The 27,821-nt window shown below is 46.1% G+C and overlaps 1 protein-coding gene and 1 long non-coding RNA gene across 2 annotated transcripts; one reads left to right on the top strand and one right to left on the bottom strand.

Annotated features, from left to right (window-relative positions):
- Nucleotides 1-97: 97 nt before the first annotated feature.
- Nucleotides 98-24,964, top strand: FKBP4 (FKBP prolyl isomerase 4). Its single transcript, XM_067531081.1, has 10 exons — nt 98-341; nt 5,904-6,048; nt 7,724-7,866; nt 17,491-17,611; nt 18,108-18,264; nt 20,222-20,312; nt 21,742-21,825; nt 22,711-22,896; nt 23,433-23,672; nt 24,254-24,964. The coding sequence occupies exons 1-10, from the start codon at nt 258-260 to the stop codon at nt 24,362-24,364; spliced, it is 1,362 nt and encodes a 453-aa protein (XP_067387182.1). The 5' UTR covers nt 98-257; the 3' UTR covers nt 24,365-24,964.
- Nucleotides 24,965-25,898: 934 nt separating this feature from the next.
- LOC137141958 (uncharacterized) lies at nt 25,899-27,779 on the bottom strand. Its single transcript, XR_010916791.1, has 2 exons — nt 27,664-27,779; nt 25,899-27,372 (listed from the first exon to the last, which is right to left on the bottom strand). It is a non-coding gene; the product is annotated as an uncharacterized lncRNA (long non-coding RNA).
- Nucleotides 27,780-27,821: the final 42 nt, after the last annotated feature.

Here is a 27,821-nt window from a genome sequence, read left to right as displayed (position 1 = left end):
CCCGCCTTCCGCCGGACCCCGCTGCGTCTCTAGAAACTTCTCGGCCAGTCCCGCCCCCCTGTGGCTGCTGAGCTCACTGGCTCGCGCGCCGAGGCTGCCGCCCGCGCGCCGCTGCAGCTCTGTCCTTCGGCTCGGCCGCCAGCAGCCGCCCCGCGCGCGCGCACCTCTCCGCCCGCGAGCGGTCCCGTGCAGCCGCGCCGCGCGCCGGTCCCCCCATTCTCCCCCCTCGCTGCGGAGCGAGCCGCGCTGCCCGGGCCATGACTGCGGAGGAGATGAAGGCGGAGGGGGCTCCCGTGGAGGGTGCCGACATCACCCCCAAGGCCGACGGCGGGGTGCTCAAGGTGAGGGCTCGGGGCTCGACCGGGGGGCGCTGGGAGAATCCGGGGCGGGAAGGCAGCGCGGGGCCCGGCCGCCGTGTGAACGCTGCGCCCCCCCCGCGCGGCACCGCTTCCCGAAAGGCCGGGCGGTAACCAGGCTACCAGCCCGCCGCGGCGGGGGGAGGGGGTGATAGCCGTTACGGGCAGCCGTTACACGCGGGGGGGGGCCGTTACGGGCAGCCGTTACACGCGGGGGGGGGGGGGGCCAGCCGTTACGGGCAGCCGTTACGTGGGGGGTGACAGCCGTTACGGGCAGCCGTTACGAGGGGGGGGGGGGACAGCCGTTACACGGGGGGGCAGCTGCAGCCCGCGGCTCCCTCGTGCCAGGGGCCGGGCCCTGCCTCGGCCCGGCGCGGTGGAGCTGGGGGGGCGGCAGTCTGACCCCGAAGGCCCCGGGAAGGGACCCTCCGGCGCGGTGTGCCCGGCTCCCCGCGGGCGCGGAGGGAAGCGGCTGCGCTGCATGTGAGCTGGGCCCTGGGTGGTCCCCGCGGGCAGCGCCTCGGGTGCGCTTTAAACAGAAAAAGGAGGGTGGGGGGGCTGGGATGTATCCCAATAAACGCAGCCCTGGGCGCTTGGCACTTGGCAGGCTGCGGATGCGGCTCTGGGTTGGGCCGAGTCCCTGCGCCCTCGTGTGAAGAGGTGCGAGTTGCTGCCCTGCTGGTCACTGCGGCCAGAAGTCGGACTTCTCTCCTCCTCCGGATTGACCCGCTCTGGCTCTTTACATCTGTTCATTGTGAACTGCTTCTCGGCTCGCACGGCGGAGGAGAGACCTGCACAGGACTCTTTTTTTAAATCCTGCTCCCTTCCTGCCCTGCAATGCCTGTCCCCACCTGCTCCCCCATTGTTTCTTCTGTCTTTATCCCACTCCCACCTGCGAAAACCTTCGATCCCACAAATCCTGTGGGAGACAGATTCCCGCATGCTACTTACCTGTTTTTTGTTTTTTAAATACACGTGTAACCGGAATTCAGATGCAATCTTAATGCAGTAAACTGACCAGAGATTTGTTGTTTTCCCACAAATTACTGCAGTCTTTCCTCCTCCTCCCCCCATCACGCCCACAACAAAGTAGGCTTTACTTGCTCCCACTATTATGGCAGCGGGTCCTGCTGCAGGGCTCCACTCCAGAGTTTCTTTCAGAAGTCTCTTGTTGAAAAAATGTGAGCCTGCTGGTCAGTCAGTCAGGGCACCCAGGCGCTGCGCTAATCAAAAATATATGGAATGAAAGATTTTGTCCACTCTCCTCTTGGGCTAGATGGATTTCCTTGAATCTGTCCTGAACCAGTTATGTTAACATAAGTGTATTTGCACTAAAATGGCACTGCTCCATTGGGCCCTGGCCTATCTACAGTGAAACCAGTAGGCTTTGAGCCTGCTTTCCCAGACCAGAGCTGACATGGATTTCTTTTCTTAAAATGAAATCCTGGACTACCTAGGGGATAGTGTTCTGCTTATGGAAATAAGGGCAGAACCAGGCCTATACACATTTTATAATAGGGGAGGTGGATTCATTCGCATGTCAGGGAAACTGCAGGCACTTGCATGGCTTAATTTGAAGTGTGTATGGATGGGGCTGGGCAAAATGCAGCCACTCCCCAGAGCTAGCTGCACAGCTCCGATTGCTGTGTCCCTTGGTCCCCAGTGCATGATACCTGTTAAGATTTTGAGATGTGACTGTTATTTCTTAAACCATAAAATCCTAAACGGGGTGGGGAGAGAAGGAGGGATAGCAAAATAGGGCTTTGACTTTAGCAGGATTGTCAAAGTTGGACAGTGTTCCTCTGCCAGGAGGGTGTGGGTGCTGAGCAGAGGAGTGCACCTGTGGGTAATGCAGCATTTCCCCCCCTTTGTACACTTCCTGCTAACATGCTGCTCTAGGCAAAGCAGCAAGCCATCGACTTTCCTTCCCTGTTCCTGAGAAGGATGGTGGAAGATACAGCTGGCCACAGGAGCAGCTCTCACAAACCGGCTAGGGACTCAGGAAGGAGCCTGCTGATCCAAGCTTTGTGTCTGAGCTCCCACAATATAGGGCCAGGGCTCATGTCATGGTTCAAGGACAGTACCTGTTCCCACTCCAGGTAGCAATGCAGCTATTCAGTGAGTGAAGGGAGTTAAACAGCACCAGGAGGAAGAGGAGATGGTGGGGGAAGAACTGAGAAAAAGAGGTGGAAAGAGAGTGAACAGAAGAGTCATGGCATCCATGCCACGCCAAGATGTGAGGGAGACATGAAGTCTGTCCAACAGTTTCTCAGGGGGCTTTTACTTAGAGAGAGAGAAATGCACACAAAAGGGGCTCACTCTTACATCAGTAGAAGTCCATGGAGTTACACTGCCATGAAACTAGTGTAAGGGAGTTGGAGCACCAGGCCCAGGGACTCCTGTGAAGTCACTCCTGACTGTCTCCAGGATGTGAAGGGAGTCAGTCCCTATGTGCCCAAATGCACTTTGGTAGGGAGTATGGGCTAGTTGGCCAGCTGAACCAGCACAAAGAGCACTGTGGTCTGCCTCTGTTCTTAAGCTACTACAGAATTATAGCGTTAAGAGGCTCTAATAACTAGTCAAGGGGCTTTTGTGTATTGATTTAAGAGCAGCAGAATTGGAAGGGATGAAACAATAGGATGTTCTCAGTCTTGGAGACCAGTCCACATTCTGCAGACTGACACTTCAAGTGTGGCATAACCCCACTGAAATCAGTGAGCCTGACTCTGATCTCGCAGACTTTGCTTTTTGACTGGTATAATAGCTCCCTAGATTTCAGTGGGGCTGCTCCTGCTTCTCAGCACTGTGGGATCTGAATCAGACCCAAGGGCTGTACCTTGATGTTACTGGAAGTAGCATCTGGCCTGGGAGTTGGGGTCTAGCACACTGGCTGTTTAATAAATAAAATTAAACTAAAAATCAGAGTGTGGGAAGAGGATTACAGTCCTCTTATGAATAGAAAAATTAAGATTCTCTTCTTAGAAGGGTAAGCAATTGAAAACATTACTGTAGTGCAGGTGAAAATTGCTACTGTCTCAATTGAATGCAAGGTCAGGCACGACTGATTTTTGAGTGCCCAGGCTGAGACACCTTAAAGGAACCTGACTCTTCCGAGTGGGTGCCCAGCACTTTCTGAGAGTGACCCCACTTTAGGGAGGTCTCGGGTTGGCACCCCAACATCACTAGCCACACTTGACAATTCAGATCTGAATCATCTACATTTAAAAAAAAATAATCTGAAGCAGGAGGTGGCATACAATTGGCGACACCAAGGACCATTTTGGTAACTTTCCCAGACCCAAGAATTATGCTTTATTTCTATGTAAATATACTTATCTAAATCTGAAAATAGAGGCATACAACCATAGTAGTTGCTTGAACTTGTCTGCCCTGACAGATGTCTCAAAGTTGCTTGTCTTAATTCATCAGCAATTATTTATTTGGAAAAAAAAAAAAAAAGCAACCTGCAGTCAGAGTGGGGGGCGGGCAGGGAGACAGCTATTGGCTCTCATGTAGTAGCTGGTAGGTTGTTTTTGGCCTTTGAGCTTCTCTCCCTGTATAAATCTATACAAGTAAGGGATTTTTTCCTGTTACTGCTGGCCCTGGTGGCTTTCCATTATTATAACCCTCTGTTTCAGTTGTTAAGTCTGTCAGACTCTACCATTCTGGACTGAAACTTTCCATGCTTGCTCTCTACCTTAGGGCACTACAGTTCAGCTGTTTGCAAGAAGGAAGCTGGTAGGAGGGACATACAGTGTACATTCTTTTATTTGTGGGTTTTTTGACTGTCCTAGTCTCCCAGTGGTTTGAAGCAGGAACTCAAAATTTGGGAGGGAGATAGTCCTGTCTCCTAATGTTCCAATGAAAATCTGTCCTGATTTATAAGCTCTAGAGAGAGCCTTCATTTGCATGTGTACAGATGAGTTTGCACAACGGTTGGCATTCTGGATTTTTCCAGGCTGCACTACATATGTGCCTGTCTCCTCTGAATCTCCTTGTAGCTCTTCAGATAAAAATGGAACACAAGGAAAATGGATCTTTCCCTCTTCCCAAATACCTTTTGGCCTAGTTGAAGTGCTGGGCTGGTTCTAGTTCTCTCTCCTCTACTTGCTGACTTTCCCGGTTCCTGTTATTGGGTAAGACCTCACACCCTTGGAGGAAGGGAATTAATGTTTCCCATGTTACAGATGGGGGTAACAGGATCAGCGAGGTTGCATGAGGTTACTGCTTGTCGAATTGGGAATTGAGCCCAAGTAGCAGTGCTTTTTTAAAAGACTATGCCATTTGTATTTGGATATGTTGTTTGCAGAGTGGGGCTGCTCCCTGCCCCCACCTTTACAAAGTGCTGTGAATCCACAGATGAATGAGCATTATGTAACATAGGAGTTTCTCTGTCCCCTGCTAGATAACTCTTGGGCTTGGGGATTGAACCCAGGAGTCCTACCTCCCCATCTAATGTTAGAAAATGTCCTCAGACAGAAAGAGGCAGGGCTTCTTCCTCATTGACTGCACATACACTTGAGTACCAAGTTCTACCTCTGTGGTTAAGACAGCCATAAACATATGCACAAGAAAACAAAATTAAGATTTCATGGATTACCTTGATTTTGGCATTTCCTAACTTTTGTGTGATGTGCTGTACAACCTTAATATTCTAGTGCTGTGTGATTTTTTTTTTTTTTTTTGGGATGGCATATGATTTAGCCTGTGTCCCTTTAAAGTCTTGGGGAGTGAAAAGTTAGCTGATGGAGTGTCCCTTTTCTAAACAGGCACTGCACTGTGAAGCAGTTGTGTAAGGAACTCTTTCCTGAAGTATTTGACAGTAGTTTGGTCAATGTTGGGATAAAGGTATTTCCATGAGTATGTCAGTGATTTCCTCAGTAGGGCTGAGAGGAAATTAACCTCTCATTCATGAAATAGGAAGAAATTATGATCACCACCTTTCTCTCCCTGCCAAAATGATCCCCAGTTTACTGTGTGCCAACACCCATTGCAGCATGGGAAAGTTTAGGAGAGAGAGTAAATCCTGTAGTTGGATTTAAAGGTACTATTAAAAAAAACACCAAAAACATGCAATATTTTCACTTGCTTCCTTTCAGACAGTTATTACTTCTTTTAAGGGTGCCATTTTCAAATCTGGGTGCCTGTAATTAGGCACCTAAATCTATATGGCTAATAGGCACCCAGCTATGTGACTCTTAGATTCAATGCTTGCAAATGTTGACCTAAATGGTCTTCTTTGACAGCACAAAGTACACCTACCAACTCAAAATAGTTCAAATACAAGAATAGTTTATTGTTGCCTGGCAGTATTTTCAGGGTGAATAGAACACAATAATAGTAGTAATCTCCCCAGTTGGTATTGTCAAGGAAATAAGTACATCTACAAGGAAGCTAATTTCTAATCTAAAGAACCAAGCATTACCTTTTATGAATAGTGGAGGCCTGCTTAGTGATACACACGCAGCACAGTTCTGTGACTTTGTTAGCCAAACTGTTATTTTTTGTATCTTGCTCAGCATCATTTATTCAGCATTTCTTTTTCAGGTTATCAAGAAGGAAGGAACTGGGACAGAGTCTCCCATGATAGGCGATAAAGTGACTGTCCATTATACAGGGTGGCTTCTGGATGGCACAAAGTTTGACTCCAGCCTGGACAGGAAAGACAAGTTCTCATTTGACTTGGGGAAAGGTAATGTCCTGTCTTGTGTTTAACTGTCTGTTTGGCAGCATTCAGACTGAGACCCCACATATAACAATTGTGGCTCCACTGAATTGTTCAGTAATTGTACATTTTAAAGTACTTACCTAATTGTGCTCCAGAAACTAAACGTTATTTTTTTAAAATATGGAACATGGACCCATTCTGATTTTTGAAGAAAACCTTCTGAATGTAAATGGAGTGTAGTCAATTCAGCGATGCCTGCCTAGGGTTGGTTTACACGGGAAGTAATTCCTGGTTAATTCTGCCCAATTAACTCTCGGTATGGCTGCTTTTATTCTGGAATAAGAATAGAAGTGCATTAAAACAATTTGGAATAAGGCATTCTTATTCCAGAATAAGAACATCCACATAAGAAGTTAATCAGGAATAGTTGTTCCCCCTTTAAATAACATCCCATTTTTAACACAGATTAATTTCCCTGTGTAGAGAAGCCCTAATAATGCAGCTGGCATGAAACAATAGCCTAGATAAGTGAACTGTCACATTGATCTTAGTGGGGGATTCACCCTGAACTGTAATGATAACTTAAAATATCCACACCAGTATTTCACTCCTCTCATCCTGGCAGAAGCATCAAGCAAGCATGTGTATTTTTGATGGTTGGATATTGGAGCAGGTTGCAGTGGGGCAGCTGTCAAGCTGTGGAGGTGGAAAATGAAGAAACCTGGCCCTCTTTCCATAAACGTCTAAATCACCCTTGGCCAGAGGGAGTGGAAAAGAAGAGAAGCATGCCTCAGTTGTCTCCTTGGTGCCAGAAGCTCCATCAGTCCTTCCACAATTTCCCAAACCTCCAACTTCTCCCAGGCATCTTGTACCTGAGACTTACATTTTGTCAGTACAAAACTTTCAGCACAGTTAAAATTAGGGGACAATTTAAAATTGATTGCCCTAAAATAATTAACGCAAGGGATATCCTTCCAATTGGATACGGGGTAGTGAATAAGAGAGCTTGGTGTGGCCATTTTATCAGGGGGTCAGGCCTCTATTTGGTCTCTGGCTTCAGAAGAAACTTTTCTTCCTTGTGACTTTTATCTTTTTTTTGTGGGGAGGAGAAAGAGAGAAGGCAAATTTTAGGGATGTCTGAAGGAGTTAGTGCCCCAGCTGTCCTCAGCAGTAGTAGAGCTTTTTCACCCAGATGTTTGTTTCATGTTGAAGGGCTTCTGGATAACATTTGTGTTGGCCTCTGCCAATTGATAAAGTACAAAGCGGAAAGACCATAGTTGTGGATTGTCTGTTTTCAAAATATAAAAAAATCTCACACCCAAAGACCTTCCTCTTCCAAGAGTTTATTATTATTTCACAGTACTCGGCAGCGTGCCAGGAACTTCAGACATGGTCTTTGCCTCAGATGGCTTGCACTCTGCGTACACACAGGATTTTGGGGATGAGGGGAGCAACAATTTAGGGTTAAGCACTGTAAGTCAAATTTTGATCACTTGCACAAATTGACTTGAGTGGAATTAATCCTGATTTAGACAAGCTAAAGTGAGAGCAGAATCAATCAAGTCTATAGTTTCTATAAAGTGTCCAATTAACTCTTGGGTGTTGTGTAAATAAATATTAATAGTAATGACCAGTATCTCACAGCAGTTGACTTTGATATGTGCCTAATAATCATGTGACTCAACTCTGATTTGGGCAGGTGAGGTGATCAAAGCTTGGGACATTGCTGTGGCAACTATGAAGGTTGGAGAAATCTGTCGGATTACCTGCAAACCAGAATATGCCTATGGCTCTGCTGGGAGCCCCCCTAAAATACCTCCCAATGCTACACTGATTTTTGAGGTAAGTAGGGACTGTCATTAAGACTATACTCTTTGTAAGAAAGATGGTGCATTTGCTGTAGAAAGTAGGGAGTGCATCTTAACTCCACCAAGTGACACTTATTCAGCCATAAATTCCCTTCATTAGCTTGGAAGCTGTCAATGGGACCAGAACAGGGTGGTCCTTGCCCTCTGAATCCAGGACCATCAGCAGACGGTGTTGAACAGATACTTTTGTTCTGAGTATCTTGCTCCATCTTGAGAACCTGCAGAAAGAGCAAAGCGCTGGAGGAGAGAACTATGTGACCAGTTACTATTCATTTTATCCACACTATAGATTTGGTAGCAGAAGTAAAGGAGGATGACATACTGGTGCAGTTCACTCTAGGTTGGGATCTAAGGCAATACCTTATTGGCTGTTTGAAATAATACATTAAAAGTGAAATACTCCTTTACATTAAGAGGGAGGAAGGATGGTCTGGAAGGGCAGAAAGTGAGAATTCCAGGGTTTTGTTCCCAGCTGCCATTGACTTGATGTGTTACATAATGAAACTTAAGTTAGGGGTTTCTGTAAAATGGGAATAAGGGCTGGCCTATGCTGGGAACTTACTTTGGCATAGCTACATCTCTCAGGAGTGGAACTATACTGGTCTAACCCCCGGTGTGTACAGGTGTATACCTAGCTTCTCTCAGGCAGATGGACAAAAGAAACCCTCCTATCAGCGTGGGTAATGTCTACACTGAAGCACTACAACAGCACAAATGCAGCATTGCAGCTGTGCCACTGTAGCTGTTCAAGCTACCCTAATGCCTTCCTACCTCAGAGGTGTAATTAATTTTGGTAAAGCACTTTGCAATTTGTATATGTCTCCTATCTAAGGATTTCTAAAGTGAAAGAAGGAAACTGGTTAAGATTTGAAGTAGTAGAACCCTCTTCCATTTTGCAGGGTTCGAACCAAACCTGCTTTTCATTTTATTGAAACAACTATCAATTTCTCATTTACCCAAAAAAAAGCCACTAACCGTAACAATCCATAGGACTGGAAGGGACCTCGACAGGTCATCGAATCCAGTCCCCTGCACTTATGGCAGGACTACACCATCCCTAATGGTGATAAATGTCTCTTGAAATCTTAGAGACATGGTAGGTGAGATAATCTCTCTTATTGGAGCAACTTCTTTTGGTGGAAAAGACAAGTTTTCACAATTGTTTTTGCCACAAAATTTTGCACCAATTGAGAGACAGTTTGGGGTTTGTTTTTTTTTTTTTAACCAACTTTGTTCCAAAATTTTGACCAGCTCTAGTTAAGATGTTCATAGAATTCTTGAGTAGCCTTAAAACAACAAATTGTGGTTCTTCTGCAAGAGTGGAATATCTTACTTTACGAATTAGCAACAGAAGGGAGCAATTACACGTGGTCCAGAGCTCACTGGTGACCTGCAGAGAGCTAGCTAATCACGTGGACCCAGATCCACAGAGGGATTTGGGCGTTGCAGTCATCCCTGTAGAAAATCCCTGGAATCCACAAAGCCTGGGTTAGTAGCCTAGGCTCCCTGTACAATGTATGGGGAGAGCTGCTCATTAGAATAATTAGATAGCCATTAGGCAAGAGAAAGAGAAGGCCTCTGTAGTCTAGTGGTTAGGGCACCAACCTCAGGTATGGAAGACCTTGGGTACAGTCCCCCTACCCCAGTGACTATTATTTGTTCCAAATGGAACAGTTTCAACAGGAGAGACGCAGAGGGGCCTGCATTAGACTATCCCATAGCTCAGTGGTTTGGGCACTCACTTGAGAGGTGGGAGGCCCTTGTTCAGATCTCTTCTCCCAATTAGGTAGAGGGTGGAATTGAACTGGGGGGTCTCCCACATCCCAGGTGTGTGCTCCAACCCCAGGGCTCAAAATTGAAGGGAGGACCACCACTACCATCTCCGTTTGAAAGGGCACTGATCCAGTAAGCATGCTCTGAGCAGCAGGCCTACCGCATCAGGCTCCACAAGTGAGAAAGGTGTGGTAATGCGTATCTTTCTCTGGCTTGTGGATCACACGGGGGTTTAGATGAGAGATAAGCATCCAGGCATCTTGAGTGCAGCTTCAGGTGTGTGCCCAGAGGTAGGAACTTAAGCACCTATAAAACTTTTTCTGTGAAATTTAAGTGCTGAGTGAGTTTAGGTGCCTGCAGGGTTAGGCAGCAGCCGAATTGGGGTTCTGTGGATTGTAGCGGTGCCTAAATCTGGGATTTAGGTGCCTAAGTACATTTGTGGATCTTGGCCTTCGTTCTGGCACTTTTCCCTTCCTCCTGGTGCTACAGGTGTCCAGGGACTTCATTGCAAGCAGCCTCAAAGCCTGCAAAAGCAGTTGGAGACAGAAGGAAACAACTTGCCTGTCTCCGCTCGGAGCCACTGTTATATAAGAGGAAGTGGGAACAGTCCTCAAATATCTAAGTCACTGTGGAATTAGAGCTACCAGCCATCAAAAGCAAAGGAGTGGCTGGGCCGGGAGGGAATAAAGTAGTTGGGCAACATATCTGTTATGAGGGTAGGGAGTAGAGGAATGGAATGGATAGGAAGGGACAACTGACTCATGTTCAAAAAGGAGCAAAACTTAAATCACTAAATTTTGTTTTTTGTATTGTAATTCTTCCTGTCATAACTTTTTTTCCATGTGAGCAATTGCTGCAGCTGCCACGAGGAAGTTCTGGTTTTGTAAATGGAAGTGTGTGTGTATTGGAGGGAGTTGTTCCATGAGACTGTCTTTCTACCCATGTGTTCTCCATACTGTGGAAAAGCTCTACCCCTCTTGGAAGGAATGTAGCCCCCTGCTTGGTTTGTGGGATGTTCTCCGCTGTAATAGGAGAAACTTAAAATGTGAACTGAGATTCTTGCAAGTAAAATATAATTTTTTTACATTTTTATGGTTCTTTCCATCAGAGGGAGATGGTGACTTTTACAAAGATAAACATTATCCCTATCTTACAGGAGGGAGGTGGGGAGGAGAAGAGACACCAAAGCGAACAACTTACCCACAATCACAGCAATTCTGTGGCAGTGTTGAGAATAGAACACCAATCTCCTGCTGCCTATTGACAACACAGCCTCCCTTGTAAAAACATACAAAATGCCTTTGGGTTTTTCCCCAATTATTACATTCATTTATTTAAATAATTCATCACTAAGAGGCAGTATGGGCTGAAGAAGCTAACCAAGGAGTGCAGGTTAAGGACTTTGGTTCTGACTAAAGTCACTCATCCTTGGTTTGTGTGGTTTTTTTAGAGGCACAGGGTTTTGCTTGCCTACTTAAAATGGTGTCAGAGACTGACTAGTTCAAAACATGGTCTCTGCTAAAGTGTTACTGGTGTAACCGGTCTGTTGGGAGATGGGGGAGTGTTTTGCCAGCATAGCAGCAACCCTAGTTTAGATGCAGTTATATGGATATTAAAGTGTCTTAGGCTGGTAAAGCTTTATTTTGCTTTGCTGAGCCAGCCTAAGTAGTATAACTGTGTCTGTACATGAGTGTTTTGCTGTTTTAACTATACCAACCTAGTTAGTGTTAAGTTTTAACTGTAGATAAGGCCACAGTTTGTCCAGTGACTTCTAAAATGTAAAGCACTATAAAAGTGTATTCATCAGTTTGTCTTATTTAATGATCCTTTCAGTTCATCTTTAATGGAAAATGGAGGCTGGTCAATGCTGCTGAGAATGTAAATAAAATCTAGTGTGACACTTCCATGCATCTTTCCTTCATTCTCCTATTAACTTCTGAGCACCAAATCACCTGTCTGCATGAAGATATTTCTAGTATTGAAGAATGAGGGGAGGAGACTATTGGGAGTGAGGGTTAAATTGTAAACACTTATTCTCAGGCACATGCCCGCCATTATGTGAGAAGGTCAATTGAAATTAATGGAGCTGTATGTGCAATTAACTGTTTCTGCTAATGGGAATAATGGGTTCATAATCTAGCCCTAAAATTAAGACCTTGCAATCATCATTACTCAAAATCTCTCCCTCCAGCTAGTTACGGTTAATTTATATTAGGTTATTGGGCTATGCATGCACACTGTGCATTGTTTCCCTTAATACATATCTCTGGGTGTGCAGGTGCACGTACCCAAAGCAAAATCATAAAGATAGCCTGATGAAAGGAAGCTACCATTTTGGCTGTGACAGCTTCAGTGCTTGAGGGTTTAAAATCTCCACTGTGACAGTCCTGTAATGCAATGGTGTGAACTTTCCCAAGGTGAGTGGGGGAAATAATTTTAAATTTAACATTGGTGTAACTGTTCTTGGATATGTGCAGCTGCCAGCTGACCAGAAATATACATCGGGGCATTAGAATCAGTACACAGTGGCTCAGAATCCCAAAACAAAACACTCTAATGAGGCCGCTCCAGTGACTCAACTAGTAGTGGGTATAGCTCTGTGTATAAGTAGGAATGAATGGCTAAGGAGAAAGCAGCTGTTTCCCTGCTACATCATCCAGAGCTCATTCTTTAGACCAAGGCAGAATCTCTGCATTTCAAGAGTTTAGCTTCATGCCTAGGCACCAATTCAGTCATACTAGCTGCCAGCAATCATGTGTGACATAGCTGAAGATATAAGTGAGAGGGTGCTGGCTCTATTTGAAACCAACTCTGCGGTGGAACCTTTCTATCAACCCCTTTTTTTTATGTTGGAAAATTTAAAATAGCTTATTCCAAAAAAGTATAATGGCCATGTTCCACTGGCAATACGAGTGACTGGCAAATGAACAGTGTGAGTAACAGTGACAGATGGAGCACCTTTGATAGCATGAACTTGCTCTGAAGCACTTCTTCCTTACCTTCATGGCTCATGTAAATAAAAGCCTCTTTCGCTCCTCTGGATGCTTTGAAAGAAAACTACCCATGAGAGAGTCTATCTCTTACGTATGTAAGAGTTCACAAGCTGAGCTCATGCATTGTACTGCCAGTCTACCAAAGCCCCCAGTAACTCAGGGATAGCTAAACTTCAGCCTTTCCCTTGGGCCTAATTGCTCATGCCTTTTTAAGTGGGGATCTGTGTAACATGTTTTGGTTATATAGTTGTGAATAAATAAACAAACCTTTCATTTTATGGAATCAGCTGTGCCTGTTATTGTTTAAAAGAGGAAGGGCCTCTCTTTCTCTGGAAGGCTGCTCTGCACCCAGTGTCTTTTGCTCCTCACTACTTGAAATGATGCCTTGATTGATCCTGCAGCATGATGTAGGTGGCCTTGAATCATTCATGGGGGAGCTAAGATATCAAGCTCCTCAAAGGTATTTAGGTGTCTAACTCCCATGGAAATCAATGAGAGTTAGGTGCCTAAATAACTTTGAGGATCTAGGCCAAAATCCCTGTGATGTCCGATATGTTTCCAAGCCTGGATTACCTTTTCTAGCTAAGTGAGGGCTCCTCTTCCTCCTGCAACCAGCACCCCCCAAGGTGGACACACAGCAGAAAAGGAGGATGTTGTCAGCTGCCTCTTTGTCAACACTGGGGAAGGGGTTGAGTGGGGGCAGGGTTGGAGAGACGCATATCATCCCTTTCCTCCTTGTGAACTTTCCTAGCAGAAAATGAGAGAGTTCATTCAGGCTGAGTTCATTCTTCCAGGCCAGGGATTCCCCTTTAAAGGGAGATGCAGGAGAATCCTTGGTGGGGTGGTTCTATGGGAATGAATTGCTGTGGAGACAGATGTCCTTTACATGGATGCACCGGCAGATTTGCAAGGATGTGCATGGTACCTGGGTAGGAGCTGTGGCCTGTTCCCCCTGATGGAATGTCTGGGGAGGAAGTTTATGATGGAATCCTCACAGATCTCCCTCTTTGCCCCATCACGTGAGTTTTACCACTGGAGGGGAGGTAATCTACCTCAGAGTATTTAACCTGATTTATGTCCGCTAGAGGGACTTTGATAAGAATACCAGTTGCATCCAGGGGATGGGTTTGCATTCCTCCTCCATCCCACTGAAATGCTGCATTGCTCTGATCCAAAAAATAAAATTGACCCCCTGTCTTGTATGCCCTTAGTCCCAGGAGCCAACACTACTCCCCATCCTCTCCAGCCACTGGAGGAACACAAGACCTTTCCCCCTGAAGTCTTTTGCAGCTAATTCATGCAAAATAAGTAATATTAAAGCTGGGGTGAGAACATCATTGTAATCATGTTAAGTGGCTCAGCTTGATTCTAACTCAGCAAAGACTGCAATTACACTACAGCTTTTATGGCTCAGGAGAAATGTTTGATCTTCCAAATGCTTGTGCTGAGCAGACTGGGAAGAACTTTCTGATAAGGAAATAAGTTCCAGTAATATGGTACAAATGACTTTCCTGTGAACCTTAAGAGAAAAATTTCAAAAAGCAACTGTTTGCTTCTCTGTTGAACTGAAGCTGGCTTTGCACTAGTCTCAGCCTGTTCCTTCCTGTTCTCTCCCTCCTGCTTTCTCACTGCTATTACACCTCAAGCCCTTTAGCATGAATGCACTAGTGCTGAGTGCTTTTAAGCAGTGAAGTGGGGCCTTTGGCCTTTCTTTTTGCAGTAGGAGTTCTATCTGTCTGCCTCCCCCTTCCCTGCCCTACCTCCAGATGAGCAATGGAAGAGGGGACCATCCCACAGATAGAGCACTCCCTACTCCTTGCCCACTGCACCTGATCCTGATTTAGCTGAAGTCAGTAAAGAATCAATAAGGCACTTAAACCAAAGTAAGTGTCTCCATGCAAGGGAGTTGCACTAATTTACCAAGTCAGTTTCTAAACCCATTTAGTTAAACCAGTGCAATTTGTGTTAATAAAAACAAGGCTGTTAAATTGAGCCAGTTAATTGTGGGGTTGGAATGATGTTACAAGTAGATTACTAGCCAAAAGGAGCCACGTTCTGCAGGAGACAAGGCCCTCCACTGGTTATAGCTTCTTATTTCTCTGCCCTGTACTGGTCCTGTTCGGCTGTTCCAATTTACAGTAGCTGGTCACAGTCCTCAAGGGGCCAGCTGAGAATTTCCAGAGCCCAGCAGTGCTCCAGCCATGACCCCTCCTACTTCTTTCAGTGGGGCAATGGATGGCATAGAACCATCTATGACAGCTTTATGCCCATTCAGAGCATCCGTCTCCCAGCCAAGGGGTTTCTCAGCTGGCCAGATAAAGTAACTAGCCAATCCTGTATAGCCAATTGAGCAGTGCTAAGATCCTGGCTTGCCGGGAGATGCTGACCCAGGAAATCTTTCCAACAGTTATTAGACATACCCAAAGAATTAAAGCCAGTTATGGCTATTATTAAAGCTAGTTCTGAAAATCCAGACTAAATGAGCACTTATTGTGGAACAGTTTTCTTTTCTGCAAGGGGGGGCAAATCTCTTCCTTAAATATCTCTCAGTGGCATGTTCCTTTGATCCAGAAGTCCTGGCTCCCCTGCAGTGACATCACTATTGAAAAAACAGGGAGAAATACATTGCATTCTGGAAGTCGGTTAGTGAGGAACAGAAATGAAAGTGCCTTCTTATGACTGGCTTTGTACATAGTAGGCTCAGGAGTATGCAGTGGGAGATTGAGCAGCTGTCTCCTTACCACATCAGCATTTGGCACTGGTCAGAGACTGGATTCATTTCATTTTCCCTCCTGCCAGATTCAATATGTGCTCAAAAGTAAAACAGAGGGCTAGGACAGAGTGAAGGAAAAGTGGAGAAAGCTGGACAGCTACACACTGGCATAAGGTTTTGAATTCTTTAAGGAACCAGTGACTCAGACTTGTCATCAGCAAAGTGTTGTGGGATGAGTTGACTTGTCCCAGTCTGGTCATTCTCCCATTGATCTCTGGTCAGAGTGTTATTTGGGATCAGGAGCCAGAACAAGCTGAGAAAAAACTGACTGGGATCAAAGGCTGATCATAGCTCAAAAAATGTCCCTTAAAGAAAGTCTCAAAAGAGAAGCGTCATCAAATTGTGCAAGCAGAATAGTGTTCTACTGCCTATGAGTGTCAACACCTGTCCAGTTCCAGACATTTCTAGACCATTCTGTGAGCCTCCACAGCAGTGACCTTGTGCAAATTTGTCTGCCCTCTTAAAACAGGATGCGTTAGTCTAAACAAGGCTGATTATAACAACTGTGTTGCTCATTTATACTCTTGTTTTTACCATCAGTCTCACTACAACATATTTATTGGTCAAAACAATCTTTTGTTACCATTATTATAACACAGGATTTGCCACAGGTGATTAGACTGCTGATCCATCTAGTCTGGTATCCTGTTTCTAGCAATGCCATGCCAGATACCTCAGGGAAGGGGGCAATCATTATTTTACCTTAACACCAATTCTTAAAAATCCTAAACAACTAGATTCCCATGCCACACTATCATTGGGAGTTCAGGTTCATGTTCCAGCCATGTCAATTTTCAGTTGTAAAAGTGGCTGTTTGGGTTTTCCTTCTAGCAACCTACAAATTCGGAGTCAGTTTGGCTTCAACCTCTTCTCAGCACACCAAGCCTTCCCTGAAATGTAGTTTCCCAACCTGGCCACTTTTGCTTCAGGGTGGACAAGGCTAGAGAAGAACATGGATAGGAATAAAACGAGAGCAGCAACTGTGCTACGGCCTGGGAGAAGGGTGGAAGGAGGGCCCTCATTCACCAATCCACAAGGGGAGGAGGAGGGCAAACAAAAATAGGTGGGGAATCACAGAGTTCAGCTAAGATAAAGCTAGGCTGGGCCTCAGCTCTATCTGGAACCCTGAAGAGCTCCTCCTGCATTTCCTTTGAATGTGTGGGACTAGCCCTTTGCAATCTGATTAGACTGGGGGCCCAATCCTGTGCCTATTGGAGTCAATAGAAGTTTGTTCATTCATTTTGATCATGCCCCAGGTGAGCAGCTTCTTTCAGCTCACATAGCTGCATTTGATGTTTATGCAGATTCCCCCTCACCCCATGCTCTCCGTGCCTATTTTTTCCATTTCCACCTCTTTCTTTTGGCTCTTGTCTGTCCCTGACCCAGTTAACAATTCTGTTCCCTCCAGAACCTGAGAGCATGTCAAGGCCATGCCCACCCATAGTGCACTGAATTCCAGCACGTTAGTGCCAAAGAGTCAGCCATAAGCAAGTCCATCAGGCTTTAAAATGCTAGTCTTGACTGTTACTTCTGCTGTACTGCCCGTGTTCAAAGGGTATTTCATGTAAACATTCATCCCACACCCCTCAAGCACAAACACACACCGCTTTTTTTAAACAGCCAGCAGAAGGACGAGGGCTGGATCTCGCCCTAAGTGTCATTCTGACTTCACGCAGCATCATCAGTGTCAGTTAAAGGGTACTTGGATGGCAGGACTGTGTGGTCACAAAACCTGTTAATCTGGTATTCAGATTTTTATGTTCTTCAGGGGCTTCCATCCACTAGAGGGCTGGATATAATCACAAACACCTAAGCAGCTCTGACGCCATCCAGCAGAAGGGCAGATGCACGCTGCATACTGCAGGAGTCACAGCCTAGGTTGTCAGATGCCCTACAGAATGTTGCCTGAAACTTACAGTCCCTTACACACAGCAGGATTTTCAAAGACCTCTCGGCGGCTGCTGCTGCTGCTTTTTCTGTCATGACTGGGGACCGAACCCCACAAGACCGCTCTGTTGATGCTACAGGAGTTGATATGAGGCCGCCCTTTTCTCTGCAGGTAGAGCTGTTTGAGTTTAAGGGGGAGGATCTCACAGAAGACGAAGATGGCGGAATAATCCGAAGAATCCGTAAAAAGGGCGAAGGCTACTCCAAGCCCAACGAGGGAGCCCTTGTAGAGAGTAAGTCTGTTTCGGGGGGCGAATGGAGGAATAGTAGAGAAAGTTGCCCATGTGAGTGGGTGGCCACTAGTTAGCAAAGGAGCCATTGCAAGATCACCTCTCGTTCTGATGCTGGGTACCTTTGATCCTTCTACCAGAAACCTGACTTAGGGACTCAGGAGGCTCCGTAGGGCTGCCCAGGTACCTATCTTCCTTGACAATAAGAGCCAGGCATTGTTCAGGAATTGGAAATGTGTCCATAGAGAGCAAGGAGAAGGTTCTGACATTTGTTCATTGTTGGACAAGAAAGACAACCCAGACGTGAAAGTATTCATTGGGTTTAGCACCAGATGTTACATTTGCTGCCCTCCCCCTGACATTTGTCCAGACAATCTTTTTAAGGAGAAGAGGTCGCTGTTTACAAGGAGGTCTGGCATTCCTTTGATTCCCTCTGCTAGTTTCTCTCTCACTGCACGGGATACCCTCTAACCTGCCCATGGGATTTTTTTGCTCTCAGTCCAGATAGAAGGTCGACATGGAGACCGGGAGTTTGACAAGCGGGAGTTGCGGTTTGAGATTGGAGAAGGAGAAAACTATGACCTTCCTCCTGGTCTGGAGCAAGCAATTCAGAGAATGGAGAAGTCAGAGGAATCTGTGGTGTATCTCAAACCCAGGTAAGCAGCTTCTGAAGTCCAGTGGTTCCTCTGGACTGTGATCCTGGCACAAGGTAGCCCCCAGTACTTCTGTTTTCTGATGGTTCGGGGTGTGTATTCTTGTTCTAATTAGTTTAGTTCTCACCCCCACCCCTCTTTCTCCCCCACTGAAACACCCTGGTCAAAATTTGGATGGCCCCAGAAACCTGATATCTGGGAAGTATCTAGCCAGCTCAGACTCAGGTTGAGGAAGCAGCCAAATAGGAATGTGGATGGGCATGAGTTGCATTCCTCACTGTTGGAATGGGAGAGCAGCATTGACTAGAGTTCATGGAGGAATATAGGGATTGATGTACCAGAACAGAATGATAGTCGAGCTAATCCAGTTTCAGACGCTAGAGAGAGGTGTAAAAACTCCATGCTGCTCCTAACAGTACAGTACAAAACTCTGGTGGGCAACCCCTTCCTGCCCCCAGATTGTGATTATGCTCTGAAGCACTTGGATTCACAGCCTTTGCCATTTTCATCCCAGCCTGTGTGAATTCACATGCTGTTCCTATTTGTATAAATGTGCATGCCCTTTATGGACTCTGACTAAGCCACTTACCTCAGTAATAGTGATACATGTAAATGAGCTGGATGTTCTTGAGATCAGTCTTCTGACTGGCACCATGTAAGAAAACAGTCAGCCCATAGATGCTGCCATTAGGAGAGAGGCTGTCAGAAAATCCCTTTGCTGATAGAAAGCTGTGAACATTTTGCAAGGCCTTTGGGGAGAAGAAAGAACCTCTCCGCTTTCTCAGAAACAAGATCAGTTTCTGTCCAAACCTTTCATCCACCATGGGGAACTGTTTTTGAAGATACATGTTCTTGAGTGAGCTGAGAATGACTGGGCCTGGGGTATGGAGAGACAGATACTGCAACTTTTTTGATGGTCCTGCATGTAAGTAGCAGTTCCCTTTTCCAAGAAAATAAGACAGATTCTGTGGAAAGGGGGAGGGCGATGCAGGCTCTGTAGCAGGGTTGCAAGTAAGAGAAGAGTTTGCCCTGATAGCTTCCAGCAAACCCTGGCTTGTTTTAGGTTTGGAAATATTTGAAACTGAATCTAGTGCTACTGAATGGTGCAGGTTAAACAGCCCGTGGGTCCAAAGTCCTATGTTTATTCTCAGAATGGGTAGAGCACTGGCAGCAGCTAGACATGCGTGTGTCCGTCCATCCGTCCGTCATCCCCCCATCTCAGCATGCTGTCACCTGAGCTTGAGGGATTCCCTTCCGATAGGAGGAGGTAGTTCAGTGTCAAAGCTCATTAAATTCTTGGTCTCTCTGCTAAGAGTCACAACACGGGAGTCATCTAGTGCCAGTTATCAGTCGTTTTGTGGTTTGGACGCATCCACTGGCAACTGAACTGAGACCAGCAAACTCATTTCTTAGAGGCCAGCCAACAGGCATGAAATGGTAACAATGTTGGGTCACTACTGATCCAGATATAATACAAACTGGTAACCTAGAGATGGAAGGTTTTGCATTCCAATCCCTCCCAGGCCCCATGCTTTCTGTTTTTAGGCAAAAACTGCTCATGCCTTTGTGTCTTTTGGTAACACTGAGCAGAATGTGAGTTTGGTGCATCTATATAGTCATGTTCTCTTGGCTCCTGCTTCCCTAACAGAGAACAGGTCTAGCTGTTGTGAAGGCCAAGACTATAACCGGGTTCAAAAAAGAACTAGATAAGTTCATGGAGGATAGGTCCATCAATGGCTATTAGCCCAGATAGGCAGGGACTGCTGTTTGCTAGAGGCTGAGAATGGCTGATGGGATGGATCACTTGATGATTACCTGTTCTATTCATTCCCTCCGAAGCACCTGGCATTGGCCACTGCCGGAAGACAGGATACTGGGCTAGGTGGACCCTTGGTCTGACTCAGTATGGCCTTTCTTACGTTCTTATGGATCCTTTAGAAGCCACTTATTTCTCTTACAGCTATGGTTTTGGGAGTGCTGGGAAGGAGACATTTCAAATCCCTCCAAATGCAGAGCTGCAATATGAAGTGAAACTCAAAAGCTTTGAAAAGGTAGGAACAAAGGGATGAAGTCCTGTTGGGTTGGGGAGAGAGTGTGTGTTTGGTACAGCATCTGCCTCTGAGAGCGGGAGGAAGAAGTGAACTTTGATTAGCTGAGGATGGCGGAAGGTGAAGTGGGAATAGGAATCCTTGGATGAAATCCCCAGTATTCTCTCTGGACCCACATCTGCTTTGGGTGGGCAGCATCTCTCCTGCAGTAATCCAACTCCCTCATGCTCAGTTGCAATACCTCCACCCATTCTTCCATGCCTTCCATTCTTTCTTTACCTCATAGAAAAATGCAGCACATACCGATTGATTTCTGTAACGCTGCCTGCAGTGACTCAAGAGGCTGAATACCAACCTCAGGGCAGACTGTTAGGAAGTAGGGCACAAACTCCAAACTGGTTGTGAGTTCTATACTTAGATTTCACCAACCAATTATCAACTGTATCAGACTCGTCAAGCACTGTAGCAGCCTAGCCATGAGTCTCAAATAGTCCCCTGAGGTACTCCAATCTATCTCGCTACCCAGGTGAGCATATCTTTGTGATAGATCATCCCTTACACCAAGAATCACAGCAATGTTCAGGTCACTCCTAGTCCTAAAGGACAAGTCACCTACCCCAGGTCAGTGGCACTTTAGATCTCACACCAAAGATGATGCCTGTAGCCAATCCTATAATAAACTATCTAAAGAGCTATTTACAAGTTTAAAGCAGATAAACAGATAAACAAATGAATTACAGTCTTAAGTTCTGAAAAGTAATAAACATTTTTATAATAAACAAGCTCTATTTGACCTTTAGGGCTAACCCAGGTTAAGCAGTGGGGATCTCTCACTTTTGCCTAGTAAACCTTGCCCCATGCATTCCAAGCAGCATAGAGATACAGTTCCTTCTGTCTGGGGTTTGATTCCCTTCATCCTTTGTGCTGTGAGGTTCAAGCTCAGCTGATGGGAGGAATCCACTCACATGACTCATTTTCACAGGGAGAGAGAGGTGGAGAGGCAAAATAACAAACATCTGTTGTCTTCTTAATCGTCCCACGATAGTCCATGTTGGGCAGGACATAACACCTTCTGTTGGAGATCAGCACTTCATACTAGTTAATGTATTTTTCTTGTCTGGTGATTTATTGAGTCACAGAGGCTCACCATACAAGTGTTCAAATACTACCTTACATTATAGTATGGGATACAGATGCTAGAAGTGAGATTAATGCCTGCAGCAACTCACAATCATTCATTAAAGTCTAAACACCGAGCACGTGTTTATAACTCTAACACCTGTTGTAACAAAACTAACACATAAGGGAGCCAGACTGGTTCCAGCTCTGTATTTGTCAGTGTTCAGTTGAGAAACGAGCTGGCACCTGGTAAGTTAGCATCCCAGTTTCTTCCCAAATCAGATGGCTGACTGAACAGTTTCTGTCTGGACAGGCAAAGGAATCTTGGGAGATGAATACCGAAGAGAAGCTAGAACAAAGCTCCATTGTGAAAGAGAGAGGCACTCAGTACTTCAAAGTAAGTTATAGTCCTCCCTGTGTGTGGTCTGCATTGCCCAGTCCCCGCTACAGGCCAGTATTGGTGCTGGAGCAGACCCTGTTGCAGGGCTGTCTCATGCATTGATGGCATGTTGCATGTAATGTGCCGCTGAAGGTAGGGTACTTATCTTAGTTTTTTCTCTGGTGCTAAAGTATGGTCCCTGGAGTCTTTTTGTCCTGTTAGGGAGCTCTCCTTGGTGTCCATTCTGCACTTTCCCTGGATACAAAGAGCTAGAGGTGGAGCCTTGCAAGCCCTTTTTGTTGTACCCATTCAATATTTTCCTCTGGTATAGGTCAGGGGTTAGTGGCCCTGGGGCTCTTGCAGTTCTACAGGGATTTCTCTGTGGTGTCTGAGCTGTGCCGGAGCAGTGTGGCAAAGGTACAATACTTGAATTTGCTGCCATGAGACAATGCTACAAATGGGCAAGATTCTGCCCGCTGAGGAGGACCTGAAAAGGTCATGTTACAGCTGGGGTCCAGGCGGAGCTTTGGTTGTCACGGCCGCTTTCTTCTTGGAGCACCCTCACAGAGTGCAACACGCTCCCACTCTGCATCTAACCAGTTCCAGCAGCTGGTGCAGAGGGGGACAGTGGTATCCTGCCTTTCCCTGCTCAATGTCAGACAGCTGGCACCCATGGGGGACTACACGCCCCAGTGGGATTCTGACCTGTTCCTTTGCTTTCTGCACAACAACCCAGAAGCATATTATATCGATTTTATCTTCACCTACAGCACTTGTTGGAGTTTGGAGTTTGGAACAGAAAATGTTCGCTATTCACCTTAATTGAACTGTTCCTAGGTTAAAAAAGGGAGTGTTGTGAAGAGCAGGGTGGAGCTGGACTAACTCTAACTTTATTGACTACAGGAAGGGAAGTACAAACAGGCAACATTACAATATAAGAAGATTGTATCCTGGCTGGAGCACGAAACGGGCTTCTCTGAAGAGGATGATGCAAAGGCCAAGAGCCTGAGGCTTGCTGCCCTCCTTAACCTGGCTATGTGCCATCTCAAGCTGAAGGAGTACTCCCTGGCCTTGGAGAACTGCAGCAAGGTAACAAGGCTTTATCCACCTGGTGAGCAAAGTGGGTAGAGCAACTGAATCTTGCTGTCACTAGCTGGGCAACACAAATGACTGTGGTGGGTTTGTATCTCTCTCTTACCCTGCCCACCTCTTGGAAGGGTCCATTAGATCAAATTCCTCAATGGAAATTATTATTCTTTTCCATCTTCATTGTCAGTGGGAGATTTTAAATAGCTTTTTTGTCTGAGAATCTGTGACGAGATTTACCTTCTTTTAAAAAGGAAGGTAAGCTTCATGTTACAAATAGTGAAAGTGAGACGTAGAGAGGTTACATGACTTGCCCAAGGTCACGTAGAAAGTCAGTGGCCCAGCCAGGACTTGAACCCACATCTCCTGACTCCCTGTCGGATGCCCCAGCTGCTACGCACCGCTGCCTCCTTTTGTCTTACCAATCCCAGAATTTCTGGAGTGTGTACCCTGTAAAATAAGAAAGCTCATCCCAAAAGTGTCACCTGCTGATTGTCTGGCTGTATTTCCTGAAACCTTGCTGCTCCCTTCCTATCCAGGCGCTTGAGTTGGACAGCAGTAATGAGAAAGGCCTTTTCCGGCGTGGGGAAGCTCATCTGGCTGTCAATGACTTTGAATTGGCCAGGGCAGATTTCCAGAAGGTGCTACAACTCTACCCTAGCAACAAAGCAGCCAAAGTGCAGCTGCTAGCCTGTCAGCAAAAGATCCGGGAGCAGCATGAGAGAGAGAAGAAGATGTACGCCAACATGTTCCAGAGGCTTGCAGACAAGGACTCAAAGGTAAGTGGCAGCACACTGCAAAACCCTGGGAGAACTGAATGGGTACATGTGGGAAGAGAGGCAACAGGGATTAGGGTATTCTGCTTGCCATCTTCAGCACTGCCGATGGTACAAAGGGAGGACTCCCCAGCATTGTGTCTGCAGAGAATGGAAGCAGCCCTCTGGTACCAGGCTTGGCCGCATTGTCAGAGCCAAATAGCACAGGGGGTTGTGTAGGCTGGCAATGTTCTTTTACAAGTCCTCATCATTCAGAGCCACAATGGAGTCAAAAGCGCATGCCTCTTGTTGCTTCCTGCATGAACCCATTAAGCATGAATCTGGCCTCATGTAGGAAGAACTGCAAGAAGCACCTCTTTGCCCAGGCCTCTCTAACTGTTCCTGGTTTCCTAGCTGACTGATAAAAGCTTGAGGGGAACAGGGTGCATGGTCTCTCTTACTGAGATCCTAAGTCTCAGCGCAACTCTTAGGGAGTCCAGATATCCTGCTGATGAGCACCAAATTAATGTCTGTCATAGTTATAAGCTGATAGAGTGGGGAAGGGGTGAATGGCTCACTCAGTTTTTTCAATGTCTCCCCTGTAGCCAGAAGCTGATACCCTCCAGACCCGTGGCAGCTGCAAAGATGACACCGAAATGAAAGAAGATAAACAGAATGGAGTTGAAGATAAATCACAAGTTGACGCAGAAGCATAAAAACAAACCCAATTCCATTAGTTTTGTAAACTGAAGAATTTCCAGTGAATTAGACCTTTATTTTTCTATCTGGTTGGATGGTGGTTTCAGGGGAGCAGAGGCTGGGGCCATGACACCGCAGTCATTTACATCTTCGTGTGTATGTCTGTGTAGGAAACTTGGTGGCAGCCCAGATCTGGTGTAATCCTAGGGACTTTATTTATTCATTCTAGCTCTCTGTTGTTGTCGGGAGGTCTGTCAGAATTCCTTCTGCTCGGTTTCATTTCATTCCACCATTGGTATCTATCTCCTTTTTGTGGTCCCAGCTCAATTCTAATCCCAGTCCTGCTTCCTAAACCCGTTTCCTTGATTTTTTTTTCTTTTAAAGCAATCTGCCTTTCCTGAAAGAGTCCTCATGTGAGAGACTTATGAACAAATCACTGCACCCAATTTTTCCGCCTCCACTTTGCTCTTGCTGTTGCCTCTGTTAAAGCAGAGATCCCCTCCTATGAGTAAGTGTTGTAAACTTCCTTGTATGCCTCTTCCTTGCACATTGCTGAAGGTGAAGACTGTGAAGTCAAAGCTTGAGCAATAAAGCAGAAAAACTCCCAAAGGTCAAAATTTGTGTTTTTAAGCAGGTTGTGCACAGCTCTAAAAAAAAAACTCGATTATCCCAGCATCCCAAGCCTTCACATTCACACAGCTACATCTTAGCCACGGTGGTTTTAATTGGTGCCTGTATTCTAGTTCACTACATTCACTACTATAAAAGGTTTACTCTCTCCACCCACTAATTGCATGGGGAAAAAATGAATTTTCCACTTTACCTAGAAAAACGCAGAGTCTGGTCTGAAATTGGCACCCTCAGTTTCTGCACATGTCATCTGTATTCATGGGAGCATTGCCAACAGACTCCATTTCTGGAGTGTCTAGCTGGGCCTGCAAAAATACCCCTCATTGATGCATCAGTTTTAAAGGGACAGCAGCAGTGGTTAAAGTTGGAGCCTTTAGAAATAGGCAGGATTTTTAAAACTGAAGCATAAACTCTTGAGAAGAAAGTAGGGAAGTGACTCCAATTAACTGCTCTAATCCCACAGGGCAGCTGCTATGTGTTGGGCCCCCTCCCAACTATGAAGAGTGCGTCCTGGCAGCAGGCATGGAATGTAGCACTGTTCCAAGTTGATCTGCCCTGGTTGTCCTGCTACCTGGAGTACCTGTCCTGCTACCAGGGGCAGCGCTTTCCTTTTGTAGCTACACCATAGGGACTCGGGTGGGCGGGGTTCACCCTGGGGGCTGAGTTCTTGCCAAACCACACATCGGATGTCTCAAGTAGAAGGTCCACTTAGACAGGGCAGAATATTGGAGCAGACATCCTTCATTTAGATACAGGAGGGGATCTTTGCCTTGAGGAGAGAAGGTAGTTGAGATGTGCCTTTGTCCTTCCATGGGGAGAGTTGTATAATGAAGTGGAGAAAGGAACAGCCCAGAATGAAGAATTTCAAGGAGGAAAGGAAAAAAATCCCATGCACATTTCAACCAACATACATGTTATGACTTTCATTTAAATGCATGTAACTGCCTTTCCTTCAGAATTGACCCACTTCACAGACGATGGGCCTTAGTCTGATCTCACACCCCGTAAAATCACTGACTTTAAAGGAATTGCTCCTGATTTAACCCCAGTGTAAATCAGGAGAATCAGGCTGTGTGTGCACAAGACCCATTTCTTCCTGGACTGCAGTGCAGCCACCTCGAGTGGAACAGTAGAAACACTGCTTGACAGGTTAGGACAAGGTGTGAAGAACAGTCTCCCAACTGAAGTTACAAGGGGGAATTTCAAGGAAAATGGACTCTAATTGGAGTTGGAATTTGGCTAAGAAACTAGAACAAGAAATCTCTGCTCTGATGGGGGAAAAAATCAGGTCTTCTAGCGTCTGTTCGGGTTGTTAAGATGTATTTTATTTTCCTGAGATAATTAGCCAAGATGTCAGGAAAAATAAAACCAGGAAATGAAGCTACTGAATAGGGAATTTTATTATTTTTTTAAGAACAGAGTTAGGGAGCTCTCCTGATACGCTATTCAATCTGTTTGCTGCCCGGTGTCGACTGGAGATACAGGGCCTGCTTCTCCTCCCACTTACTCTTCTGTAATTCCATTGACTTCAGTTAAGCTAACTCCTTGCTTACATCAGCGGGCGTAGGAAGAGAAACAGACCGACAGCATACTTGTCTCTTGGAAGGCTGCAGATATTGACACTGGTTGAATAGGTGGTTTGAGGGCAGACTTGCTCTGTTGGCCATGTCTGATGCACCATAAACATAAAAACAGCTCAGAAGAGGATTTCTGGTCATATGTCATTAGCCCTCTTCACCACAGACACACACAGGTATTGTCACTTTAAAGATGGAGAAACAGTAGTCAAGGCCATCCAGCCAGTCAATGGTCTTGGGCTTCAGGGTTTGTTTCCCCACCTGTAAAATAGGAACATTGCCTAGCTTGAGAGTTTCTGAATCTGCAGGCTCCTTCAGAGAGTTGATCATGTAACAAGTTCAGCATGAGAAGTTTTACACAGGATCCATGGCCCAAAACTGGACCACAGAGTTCTACCATCTTATAATAATTCTAAGTACTTGTAGATTGCTTTCATCTGTGCCACTAGAACTAAAAAATGTTGCTTTTGCCACAGGAGCACGACAATGCAGATGAGACTTCAGTCATCTGTGCTGCAGTGACTGCAGCACAACTCAGTGGTAGACCTCAACAGGCTTTAAAAGGACTGTGAGCATTATCATTCCCATTTTGTAGTTGGGGAAACTGAGACTCAGACTTTATGTGATTTGCCCAAGATCACACTGCAAATTAGAGAGCTGGGAATTTAGATTGCCTGATGCCAGTGTTCACAGCCCAGAGAGAGCAGAGGCTCCAGCGTGCGTGACCTCATGGAGTATTAGTTGTGCAAGTGCCAGTGTCTGTAAAAATGGCACCATGGGGCTCCGGGATTTGTGGGTCTCCTGACTCCAGAACCAATCTGCTCCGAATACAAGTAAAAAAAGATCTGTTTTAATGGCCAGCCTTGTATCTATCTCACCCCCTATGGTTGCTGCCCTCCCTGAGCCCCTATTCCCCAGTGTCGCCAAATCCAGCCCTTTAAAAATCAGACTTAGACTGGCTCTGAAATCAAGGGATTTTAGCAACAACAGCTGGGGGGGGGAGTTCCCTGCCCCTGGTTTCTGCACTAGCAGCGGTGGGGCTCCACGCTCCTCTCCCCAGCGAGCCAGGAGCCTGCGCGGGTTTTCCAGCGGGGGAGCCAGGAACTGACCCCGGATCCCACGACTCCGGGAGCTGGCACTTTACGCGGGCGCAGACGCCAGGCGCCCAGCCCTGGGGACCGCAGACCGGCTGGAACGCGACGGGGTCTTCTCGCGGGAGGGTGGGGGGAAGGAACTGGCCTGTCACGTGATTTCGCCTTGCTGTCTC

The sequence above is a fragment of the Emydura macquarii genome, unplaced genomic scaffold, assembly GCF_026122565.2.
Source record: "Emydura macquarii macquarii isolate MOO-44397 ecotype Brisbane River unplaced genomic scaffold, CSIRO-AGI_Emac_v2 contig_3122, whole genome shotgun sequence".
Classification (NCBI taxonomy): Eukaryota; Metazoa; Chordata; order Testudines; family Chelidae; genus Emydura; species Emydura macquarii.
Note: the sequence above shows the minus strand (reverse complement) of the source record. Positions and strands in the feature narration are given on the sequence as shown.

What these genes read in the sequence shown, in the direction of transcription:
- FKBP4 (XM_067531081.1), top strand. Translation starts at nt 258, where the DNA reads ATGACTGCGGAGGAGATGAAGGCGGAGGGGGCTCCCGTGGAGGGTGCC. An exon ending in ATGCTACACTGATTTTTGAG is followed by an intron (nt 7,867 to 17,490) that starts GTAAGTAGGGAC and finishes TTTTCTCTGCAG; the next exon opens with GTAGAGCTGTTTGAGTTTAA. An exon ending in GAGGCACTCAGTACTTCAAA is followed by an intron (nt 21,826 to 22,710) that starts GTAAGTTATAGT and finishes TATTGACTACAG; the next exon opens with GAAGGGAAGTACAAACAGGC.